Source organism: Pezoporus flaviventris, unplaced genomic scaffold (assembly GCF_033815535.1).
Source record: "Pezoporus flaviventris isolate CSIRO_AGI_PZ_B2104156 unplaced genomic scaffold, CSIRO_AGI_Pfla_v1 ptg000026l, whole genome shotgun sequence".
In the NCBI taxonomy this organism is placed as follows: Eukaryota; Metazoa; Chordata; class Aves; order Psittaciformes; family Psittacidae; genus Pezoporus; species Pezoporus flaviventris.
In genome coordinates this window covers 3,113,168-3,123,355 of record NW_026892574.1, presented here as the reverse complement: position 1 = coordinate 3,123,355, position 10,188 = coordinate 3,113,168, and the positions used below count along the sequence as shown (strand labels likewise).

General features: G+C 62.9%; 3 protein-coding genes across 4 annotated transcripts; 2 read left to right on the top strand and 1 right to left on the bottom strand.

Moving 5' to 3' along the window:
• The first annotated feature begins 638 nt into the window (after positions 1 to 638).
• On the top strand, positions 639 to 2,439 carry LOC133271916 (hyaluronidase-3-like). Of its 2 annotated transcripts, XM_061458431.1 has the most exons (3): positions 639 to 1,728; positions 1,837 to 1,926; positions 2,064 to 2,438. In XM_061458431.1, the coding sequence occupies exons 1-3, from the start codon at positions 760 to 762 to the stop codon at positions 2,406 to 2,408; spliced, it is 1,404 nt and encodes a 467-aa protein (XP_061314415.1). In that variant the 5' UTR covers positions 639 to 759; the 3' UTR covers positions 2,409 to 2,438. The 2 variants fall into 2 exon arrangements, with proteins under 2 accessions (XP_061314415.1, XP_061314414.1); XM_061458430.1 differs by having other exon boundaries at positions 639 to 1,926; positions 2,064 to 2,439.
• A 1,090-nt stretch (positions 2,440 to 3,529) lies between these two features.
• LSMEM2 (leucine rich single-pass membrane protein 2) lies at positions 3,530 to 5,083 on the top strand. Its single transcript, XM_061458439.1, has 3 exons — positions 3,530 to 4,175; positions 4,260 to 4,457; positions 4,551 to 5,083. Exons 1-3 carry the CDS (start codon positions 4,046 to 4,048, stop codon positions 4,685 to 4,687), a joined length of 465 nt encoding a protein of 154 aa, XP_061314423.1. The 5' UTR covers positions 3,530 to 4,045; the 3' UTR covers positions 4,688 to 5,083.
• Positions 5,084 to 5,415: 332 nt separating this feature from the next.
• On the bottom strand, positions 5,416 to 8,547 carry IFRD2 (interferon related developmental regulator 2). Its single transcript, XM_061458433.1, has 11 exons — positions 8,315 to 8,547; positions 8,145 to 8,229; positions 7,891 to 8,015; positions 7,651 to 7,808; positions 7,380 to 7,430; positions 6,888 to 7,057; positions 6,691 to 6,796; positions 6,338 to 6,475; positions 6,067 to 6,195; positions 5,896 to 5,991; positions 5,416 to 5,751 (listed from the first exon to the last, which is right to left on the bottom strand). The coding sequence occupies exons 1-11, from the start codon at positions 8,481 to 8,483 to the stop codon at positions 5,671 to 5,673; spliced, it is 1,308 nt and encodes a 435-aa protein (XP_061314417.1). The 5' UTR covers positions 8,484 to 8,547; the 3' UTR covers positions 5,416 to 5,670.
• Between the last annotated feature and the right edge of the window lie 1,641 nt (positions 8,548 to 10,188).

Here is a 10,188-nt window from a genome sequence, read left to right as displayed (position 1 = left end):
GCACTGGCGCACCTGGCACCCTCCAGCACTGCCCTGATTCAGGGCACAGAGTTTCTGCTTTGACTCCACCATGGTTCTTGGGGGGCTCAGTCTCTCACCAGGGTGCCTGGCCTGGGTGGGCTCTGCTATGAAATGCAGGAGAAAGGATCTCATTAGTTGATATAAATATCTCAAAGGCAGGTGCCAGGAGGATGGTGCCAAATCTTTTTAGTGGTGGCCACTGACAGGACATGAAGCAATGGCCGTAAATTGAAGCACAAGAAGTTTCACCTCAACCTAGGGAAGAACTTCTTTACATTGTGCGTGGCAAAACACTGGAACAGGCTGCCCAGTGATGTGGAGTCTCCCTCTCTGGAGACATTCAAAACCTGCCTGGATGCATTCCTGTGTAACCTGGTCTAGGTGGCACTGCCTTAGCAGGCAGTTTGGACTGGATGACCTCCAGGGGCCCCTTCCAACCCCAATGATTCTGTGATTCTGTGCCCTTGCTACAGGCAGGGGTAGGAGCCAGCAGCAAAACTGATGTCTTGGGGTTGGTGGCTTGCAGTGCCATGTCAGAACAGTGGCTGTAGTGCAGGCAGAGCTCTGGGCACCAGGGCACAGCAGGCTGAAGTGCCCACTGGTGGCACTGATGCAGCAGGTGTCCAAAACCCCCAAGTTTCTGTGTCCCATGGGATTCTGGGGCTGGCAGCATGCCCCTTTGGGACTGCTTGGCCCATGTGGCAAATCTAGCCCACATGCCAGAGTGACAGTGTCAGCATGAGCAGGGTACTCGTGCATGGCACTGTGCCCAACTGCTTTCCTTTCCCCGCAGGGTGCTGGCCCAGCAGGATGGTGTTGGCGCTGGTGCTGTGGGCCTGCCTGGTGCTGGGCACAGCAGACGGGGAGAGCCCGGCAGCGGAGCCTGTGGCAGGTGGTCAGCCTTTTGTGGTGGTGTGGAACGTCCCCACCAGTCGCTGCCAGCACCACTTTGGTGTGGAGCTGCCCCTTGGCAACTACGGCATTGTGGAGAACCAAGATGGCCACTTTGCTGGCCAAAACATGACCATCTTCTACAAGGACAAGTTTGGGCTGTACCCCTACCTGTCGCAGCAGGGCATACCCCACAATGGGGGCATCCCCCAGCGGGTCCCCCTCAGCGCCCACCTCGCCAGGGTGGCGGGGGACATCCATGACCTCTTGCACCCCAATTTCCATGGCCTGGCCGTGGTGGACTGGGAGGAGTGGAGGCCCCTCTGGGCCCAAAACTGGGGGAACAAGCGGATCTACCAGGCAGCCTCAGAGCAGTGGGTGCGGGACCAGCATGGCCTCCTGCCACGGCAATGGCAGCTGCGGCTGGCGCGGCGGCAGTTTGAGCAGGCAGCACAGGCTCTGATGGAGGAGACGCTCCTGCTGGGCCGGACCCTGCGCCCGGGGGGACTCTGGGGTTTCTACCACTTCCCTGACTGCCTCAACAGCAACTGGGCCAAGGTGGCCAACTACACCGGGCAGTGCCGTGCAGCAGACGTGCAGCGCAATGACCGGCTGCGCTGGCTCTGGGCCGCCTCAGCCGCTCTGTACCCCAGCATCTACCTGCCCCCGGCACTGCCGCCTGCCTTGCGCCAGCGCTACGTGCACCACCGGCTGCGCGAGGCTCTGCGTGTGGCTGCCTTCAGCACCAGCGGCCTCCTGCCCGTGGTCGCCTACTCTCGCCTGTCCTTCCGCCACTCACCGCGGTTCCTGGAGCCAGTAAGCACCAAAGGGCTGGGGCCGGCGGCGGGTGTGCCAGGGGTCCTTCTCAGCACTAGGGGACAGCCTGTGCCCCCCAGCCCAGTCTCATCCCTCTGTCCTTTGCAGGCTGACCTGGTGCACACCATCGGGGAGAGCGCAGCGCTGGGGGTGGCTGGACTCGTGCTCTGGGGAGACATGTCGTATTCCCGCTCAGCTGTGAGTATGGCACCTGGCTGCGTCGGAGCTGCATGGGCTCTATGGGACAGCCACATCCCCTGTGCCCACCGGGGAGGAATAGCTAGAGGGGCCTCGGTGGCAGGGTGAGTTCTCACCAGTTCTTCCCCCCCCCCCAGGGGAGCTGTGCCAGCCTGCGCCACTACATCGTGTCCACCCTGGGTCCCTACGTGGCCAGTGTGACAGCAGCAGCCTGGGAATGCAGCTACAGGCAGTGCCATGGGCATGGGCGCTGTGTGCGCCGGCAGCCCCATGACCTGGGCAGCTTCCTGCTCCTTGGCCCTGGTGCCAGCCCACTGGCCTCCTTCCGCTGCCACTGCTACCGTGGATGGGCTGGCAAGGGCTGTAACCGACGTGTCCAGCCCAGCCCTGCCACCCCCTGCCTGGCGCTCACTCATGTTCATGTCCTTTACAGGCACAATGACCTCCCACCCTCCGACACCTGCCTGCTGCCCAGCACATGAGGCTGGTGACAAGGTAGGCAGCAGTGCTGCTGCCTCGTGCTTTTTATGAATTTTATTAATTTAAATAAATCCTCCTGGCACAGCAGGCATGGTCCTTGTGGGCAAAGCTGAGCGGCCTCCATGGTGCCCCCAGGATGGGCACAATTGCTATTGCTGCTGAGAGGCAGCAGAGACCCCATTTTGGCTCTGGATGGACCCACCAGTGCACCAGTTTTCCTGCACAGGCTCTGTTCTGATCTCACAGTGAAGTGTCAGCCCCTTTACCCTAGGAAGGGTGCATGGGTACCACCACAGGCTGCTTTCCCTTTGCCATGCTGGCACTATACTGCTGGAGCCCTGACTGCACCACTGGGCCCCCCTCCCCACAGCTATTTTTACCTCCCCCCAACTGTGTTTCTCACTGTCCTATTTTAAGCGACACAGTTGGCGCACTGGGAACCCGGTGCCCGGCTCCCAGGGCCCCGCACCACCTCACTGCCCACTCCTGCTGCCCGGGCACAGGGAACCATGCCCAGGGAGGCTGGAGAAGGTAGGCTGGGAGTGGGCTGGGGGGGCCCTGGCACCCGGGGGGAACTCGGTGGCACCAGGTCCTGGGGTTAGGATGGAAGCAGTGGCCAAAAGCTGCCCTGTGCTGTGGGCATTGAGGGCAGCGATGTCTGCCTGGGCAAGAAGGGGTTCCTGGAGGGGTGCAGGTGCAGGGCAGCAGGATTTGGGTTTGGGGAGATGGCAGGCAGCTGGCTGCCACAGCCCCTGCACCTAACTTCCACCACCCCCTGTGCCCCTCAGGTGCAGCATGATGGGGAGACCCACAGGACAGTCCGGTCCCTGGGAAGGGTCTGGGGATCCCTTGAGCACCAGCTGAGCCCCCCCCCCCCCCAGCTCTGACACCTGCCAGCCCCACTGGTGTCATGCAGGACCCCGACAGTAGTGGCATGGTGCCAGGCTGCCCTGCCACACACCACTGACCTGGGAGGGACTGGAGCTGGCACAGTACACCCTGTTCTGCTGCAGGCACAGCACTGGGCCATGCCCAGCACACAAAAACATGCAAACACATAGACAAAATCATTCCCTTCACCCTAGTGTGTCTCCAGATGGTGCTGGAGCCATGCCTGCTTTGATAAAGCCCGCTTGCTCTCTGAGAGGGATGGTGGGCACGAGGACCCCCAGCATAGCACACACCCTATATCCATCCATGCACCCCTAAGCAGCGCATGAGAATGGTGCCCATGGGGCAAGACAAGCCATGCCGCAGGCTGGAGGTGGCACATCCCTAGCCCTGCTCGTTGGCTCCCAGCTGGCCCAGGAGAGCCCTGGCCAGCCCCACAGTGCCTGGGCTACCCGGACTGGGGGGGTGGCACATTCCTGCCCCCAAGCCAGGACCAGATTCCAGCCCCATTAACGAGGCTCTGGGATCCTGGCCACCAAGCACCCGCGAACTGCTGCGATGACAGCATTCACCCGCCTGCGGCCACCACACCGTGCCATGCCGCAGCACTGGCTGCCTGCCCCAGCACAGCCCCAGCTAGTGTCAAAGTGGGGTCACCTCCGGAAGGAGCGTGGTCTCTGCAGGGGTGCCTGGTGCAGGCAGGGGCTGCAGGCAGGACACCCACTCACCCTCTGCCTCCGCAGACAGCATGGGACGGGCTGAGGGTGCTTCAGAGCCTGGGGACCCTGACAGCGGTGAGCCTGGAGCCATCAGCCTGCACCCTGTGGAGTCCATCAGCGATCTGCACTGGGCCTCGGGCGGGCAGAAGGGCACTGAGGGTGAGCACGGGGCAGGGGGGGGCCCACACCAACCCTGGCCGTGCCCACGACTGGGCTCTGACCATTTCTCTCCCCTGCTCACAGGCAATGGCCCGGCTCCCCCCAGCAGCCTGCACTGGCCCCCGCCTCGCCCCACACCCCCTGGCTCCCCACCGCTGCTGCCCACTCTGCGCCCTGTGCCCACTGCTAGCCTCTGCCCTGGCCACCCCTTGCTCCTGGCCCTGCTGGGGCTCCTGGCCCTGGTGAGCCTGGTCCTGGCCACACTGGCTATATACCTGAGTGGTACGTGGTGCTGGGTATGGCGGGAGGGTCTGAGGGACGCTGCAGGAGAGCCAGGCTGCCCACCCCTAGCGTGTCCCCATCCTCTCCCCACAGTCCTGCAGAGCCAGTCGGTGCGGGCACTGGCCCAATGGCTGGAGACCCAAGAGGATGCCGTGCACCAGCTCCAGGCAGCCAATGGGCAGCTCTGGGCTCACCTCAACACCAGCGCCGAGCATGGTGGGCACCGCTGACCTGCTCCTGGCCCCACCACAGGCACTGGGTCACCATGGAAAGGGGTACTGAAGGGCGGGAGGGGGAAGTGGGCAGCAGTACCAGCCCCACACCCCATTCAGGCCTGGCAGCATCTCCTCATGTGGTGCAGAGTAGTAGCAGAGGCAATTCTGGCCCCTATCCTAGGCTGTGAGAGAAAGGGACATGGCTGCAAGGACTGGCACCCAGGCAGTGACAGCCCTTACTCCTAACAAGAAGGCAGAAGGCACTCTCCAATTCGCCTTTTAATTAGCTCCTGTAATCAAAGTCTTAGAAAATCACCACCACAAATACATTCCTGGGGCAAAAGGCACTTCCAGATGGCACAGCCCCATGCTCACACGGGCAGCAGCCCCTGAGGCTGCACAGGCACCACTAGGACTTGCCCACTGTGCCATGCACCCGTAATTTATTTCCCATAAGAGAACTATTTCATATAGAGCACTTGGCTGGAAAAGGGCTCAGAGTGGGCAGCTGGCAGGGCTGGGCAGAGCCTGATGTCCCACACTGCTCTGCCACCATCCCTGGATGCCAGGCTGGCTGTGGAGGCAGAGGCTGTGCTCAGCATGGCAGTGGGGAACACTCAGACCACCAGCACAGGCACTGTGCTGCCAGCTGCCCTGCATGGCTCTGCCCTCCCACCCAGCGTCCTTCAAGCTGTGCCAGGCATCCATGAGACTGGGGAGGGGGTACGTGAGCCCTGCCCGCGAGACCCCCTCCACCATGGCACACAGAGCCCCAGCCACAGAGCAGGCACACAGCAGCATGCCACCACCTCCCCCCGCTCTTCTTTGATCCTTCTTTTTGCTTTGGTTTAAAAAAATAAAAGAGGGGGCAGCCCCCGTTGGGGCAGCTCCAAATACTTTGCTGTACATGAATAAAAGCCTGAGGGCTAGGCCCGCCGGCCCCTCACAGTGCTGGGTCTGCAGTCCAAGTGGGCTAAGGCCTCTGCCCCCTCTGCCCGTCACAGCACATCCGTCCGCTTGTCCCGCACCCGGCTCCGGGCTTTCGTGCGGGCTTTGAAGGCAGCCGAGTTGTAGAAGTGCTGGTGGGGAGGGAAGGAGAGATGGGTTACTGGGTGCCCCTCTGCCCAGCTCCCCTCTGGCACCCACCAGGCTCAGGCACTCGGCTGGAGCCCATGGCAGCACAGAAGGGCACTGAGGGCACAAATGTGGGTGGCAGCACCCACCTTCTCGAAGCGGGAGACCTTGCTGGCTTTCAGAGCAGGTGCATCCAGCACCAAGGGGGGCCCAAGGCCGAAGATCTCCCGTAGCAGCTCATTGTTCTGGGGAAGCAGGGGCCTGTCAGCACTCAGCAGCACCGGCCTGGCAACCCCTCCCTGCACAACCACCCCGCCTACCTGGAGGTGGTGGCAGATGCCAGAGGACAGCACCTCTTTGAAGGCTTGGTAGGTGCGCTGGCATGCCCAGCTATCCACGTACATGCACTCCAGGCCAAAACGGATGGTCTCCTCCTGGTACTCCCCGCTCTGAGCAGAGAGAGGGGTATCAGCAGCAACCTGGGCACCAGACCTGTGTCCCTGGCTCTCAGCAGATGGGGATCACCAGGCAGCTGGGCAGCAGCTGCACAGGCAGGGGCTCAGCAGGAAGGGCACCACCAGCCTCCAGTACCTCAATGAAGTGCAGAACGTCCCGGAAGATGGAGCGCTGCTTCCGTCGGTCCATCTTGGCTCGATACTTTTTGCTCTCAGTAGCCAGCACCTTGAGCTGGGCACACAGGAACACCGTATCTTGGTGGCACAAATCCACCTGCCAAAATACGGGGTTTGGAGGGGATGTGGCTCCAGGCACTGCCCACCACTGTCACCAGGATCACCGGAGCCAGTCCCTCTGCCTGGGTACCTGCTGGTGACACCAGTCTGAAGTGTCCCAACACCATCAGTGCCAGCTCAGCTGGGGCACAGGCAGGGGGCTGGTGCCAGCAGCTCTCTGCTGCTCTGCTGCCCATCCGTACCCCAATGTACCTCCATGTCCTGAGCCAGCTCGAAGACCAGCGCGACAGTCTCCCCAGCCAGGATGCGCAGCGCAACATTGCTGCTGGCCAGCAGCAGGGGCAGCCTCAGCCAGCCACTGGGACAGGAAGGCCGGAGCACAGTCAGGGGGGCTCGGTGCTACCCCAGGGGCTCCCCCCTCTGCAGCTGGCTGCCCCCACCCTACTCACTTGTCCAAGATGCTCTTGATGTGGGATGGGGGGCAGATGGTGAGGAGCAGGGACCATGACTGGAGCGCGCTGCAGTGCAGAGGGCCATCCTGGGAGGGTGCCGAGCCCTCCTCAGATGAGCTGGGGGGACTGAAGATGCTCTCCAAGCAGGACAGGCATGAGACCAGGTCCTGGAAGGGGGAAAGCCACCTGTCAGAACACAGCTGCCACCACAGTGAAGCCACACAGCAGGGGACCAACAGGGACCCACCCCATCCAATGACACCAGGAGGCTCCTTCACCCAGGACACCCCATTTCTACAAGGCAGACTTCCCCCCAGCTCAGCTCCATGCTGCCCACGGAAGGGGCCTGGGCTGTCACTGATGTCCCTGTACCCCCTCCCCAGCTCAGCTCAGCTCAGGCTGCCCTGGCACTGTGGGCTGAGGGTTGGTGGTACAGCAAGCCCCAGGGTGCCCTCCAGCAGGGTACAGACAACACTGAGGCACAGTTACCTCGAGATCAGCAGCAGCAATGTAGCAGCACATACCCAAGGCTGTGGCACACTGGCAAGAGACATGAGGAAAAGGCAGTCAGAGGCAGCAGTGCCAGGTCAGATCCAGCACCCAGCCAAGGGGGGAAGTAGGGCTGGTGTGTCCCTGCTTTACCCCACTGCTTCCAATTCTGCCACCCCCCTGTGACTGCAGGGACCCCCAAGGCACTGCCTGGGCTCTCCCCACAGCTGAGGTGTCCCCTGCGCCCAGGAGGAAAGGGTCCAGGCCTTACACTCTGCCGAGCGCCAGGGCTGGCCATGCTGTCTGTCAGGACACTGATGAGCAGGGGCTTCACGCTGCGAAACACCTCTTCCCCCTCCGGGCCAGAGCCCATCTGGAGGCAGAGGAGGGTGAGGACGGTGCCTGCCAGCGCCTGTTCTTCCCCTTTACCTGCGGGCAGCATGAGAGACCTCCCTCAGACACGGGCCATGGCCCCGCCACCCACAGCTTCGATGCCCTCCTGCGCCCAGACCTTTCTTGAGGCACTTCTCCAGCGAGTCAGCGAGCGTGAGGCGGCGCTCCAGCAGGAACTCGGAGAGGGTTCTGGAGCAGAAGGCCAGGCGCAAGCTCTGCAGTGCCGCCAGCCGCGTCTTGGCGCTGGGAAAGACCATGGGAGGTCATGAGGTGAGGTGGCCCGGTACAGGGCATGTCCCAGCCGCTGGCTGGCAGCGCAAACGGGGAACAGCAGCGTGCCAGGTGTGCCCGGGGCGACAGCCGCCTGGTTACCTCTTGTCCAGGAGGCTGTCCATGTGCTCCTTCAGCCTGTCCTCCACCTCTTCCTCCTGCGCTTGCTCCCCCGCCGCCTCGCTCCCTGCCGGAGTGGCACCGTGTCACGGAAGTCCCACCGGTGGGGGACACCGCAGCAGCGCGGACACCGCGGGGACACCGGCGCTCACCTGTGGGCTCCTCGGCGGGGCTGCCCCCCTCGCTGGCGCTGCTGCAGTGGCTCAGCACCTCGCTGCCGGTCTCCTCCTCGCTAGCGTGAGAGACCGCCCGGCCGCTGCCGGGGCCACCTGCGGAAGGTGGGGACAAGCCCCAGTCAGCCCGGACACACGGCGGGGCCATGAGGGAGGCACGGAACCTGTGCGGACCCCCCCGCTAACGGGACGGGACGGAAGAATGGTCCTGGCCTCCATCCCCATCCCCATCCCATCCCCATCCCCATCCCCATCCCCATCCCCATCCCCATCCCCATCCCCATCCCCATCCCCATCCCGCCACGCTCCCGCCCCGCGGACCCCACTCACGGCGCATGGCCCGGCGGGTCCGCGGCATAGCCTACGCAGGCGGAGCCCCGCCCCGCCCCGTGGCCCCGCCCCGCCCCTTGGCCCCGCCCCCGTGGCCCCGCCGCGCAGCCCCCTGGGAGCGCCCACCCCTCCCTGCGCATGCGGGCTGCAGCTCCTGGCGCGCGGCGCCGGGGTGAGGCGCCGTCGTTGTAGCCCTGGTCCCCGTCCCGTCCCGTCCCGTCCCGTCCCGTCCCGTCCCGTCCCCGCCGGTATTCCCCGTGTCCCCGCCCGTATCCCCCGTATGTCTGCTCGTGCCCCTGTCCCGTTGTTGTTTCCCTGTCCCATCACTGTCCCTGCCCAATCCCTTCCGCTGCCCCGTCTGCACCTCATTAGGAAAATCTCCTTCTCTAACTGTTGTACCAATTAGTCATTATAGTATGAAGTTGCATGAACTTTCTTAATCTGCAGATTTTTGTGTGAACGGTTGGTGGCTACAGGACCCCAGGTCGTTGGGAGGAGCGAGAGCGCCACCACGGGGGATGAAGGCCACTGCAGCACTTCAGCCCCTCCAACACCTACCTGCGGCCTTCCCATTACACACCCTCACAGACAGGCACTGTAGTGACTCCAGGGATACCTGGCTAAGGGAAGAAGGATGATCCCATCCTAGGAGACTCCAGTGGCTTTGCAGAGGAGGTGTGTGGTGGGGTGAGTAGAGGCTGATCAGACTGCGCTGTACCTCGGCATGCAAAAGGTGTGAGAGCCACGTGTGAAAACACATTTGGGGTGCCCCGATTTGTCTGGGACACACGTAGGTGCGAACAAAGAATGACTCTTTCTTGCTGCTCTTGCCTTGGTGTCCTTGTCTTGCTCCTCGAGCTGCACAGGCCAGATGTGAAATGCCCATGTCACTTCTCCATGCCCACAGCTTTGCCCCTGCCTGTACCCCTACTGCTGGTCCTCTCCTTCCCCTCTCCCTGCTCACATTCCTGCCCACAGCCCTGCCCCTGTCAGCATACCTGCCCATATCTCTCCTTCTGTCCTTGTCCCTGCCCCTGCCTGTATCCCTGCCCAAACACCTGCTGCTGTTCCCATTTGTATCCCTCCCCGTAACAGTGCTCCTGCCCCTGCTCTTGCGCCTGCCCTCATCTCTGCCACTTCCCTTGTCCCTGCCCGTCTCTACCCCTGCCCTGCCTGCCACCTTATCCCTGTCCCTGACCCCGACTGCACCCAATGCCCATCCCCACCCCTATATTTGTCCCTGCCCCTGCTGCTGCCCCATCCCTGTCCCCTCCTGCCTCCTTTCCCTACCCCCTGCCCGTCTTCTGCCCATGTCCTGACCACCTTTCCCTTCCTGCTTCTGCCTCCATTCTCCATTGCCTTCCTGTCTTCATGTTCCTGCCTGTACTGGATGAGCTCCTCCCCGACCCTACCCTGAGTTTCCAGACCTCAGTTTCAGACTTTTGGCTCTTCCTAGTTTCCCAGAGCAGGCAAGCGAGGCGGAGGGGGGGGGGGGGGAAATGGAAGCGACGAGGGGGCTGGAA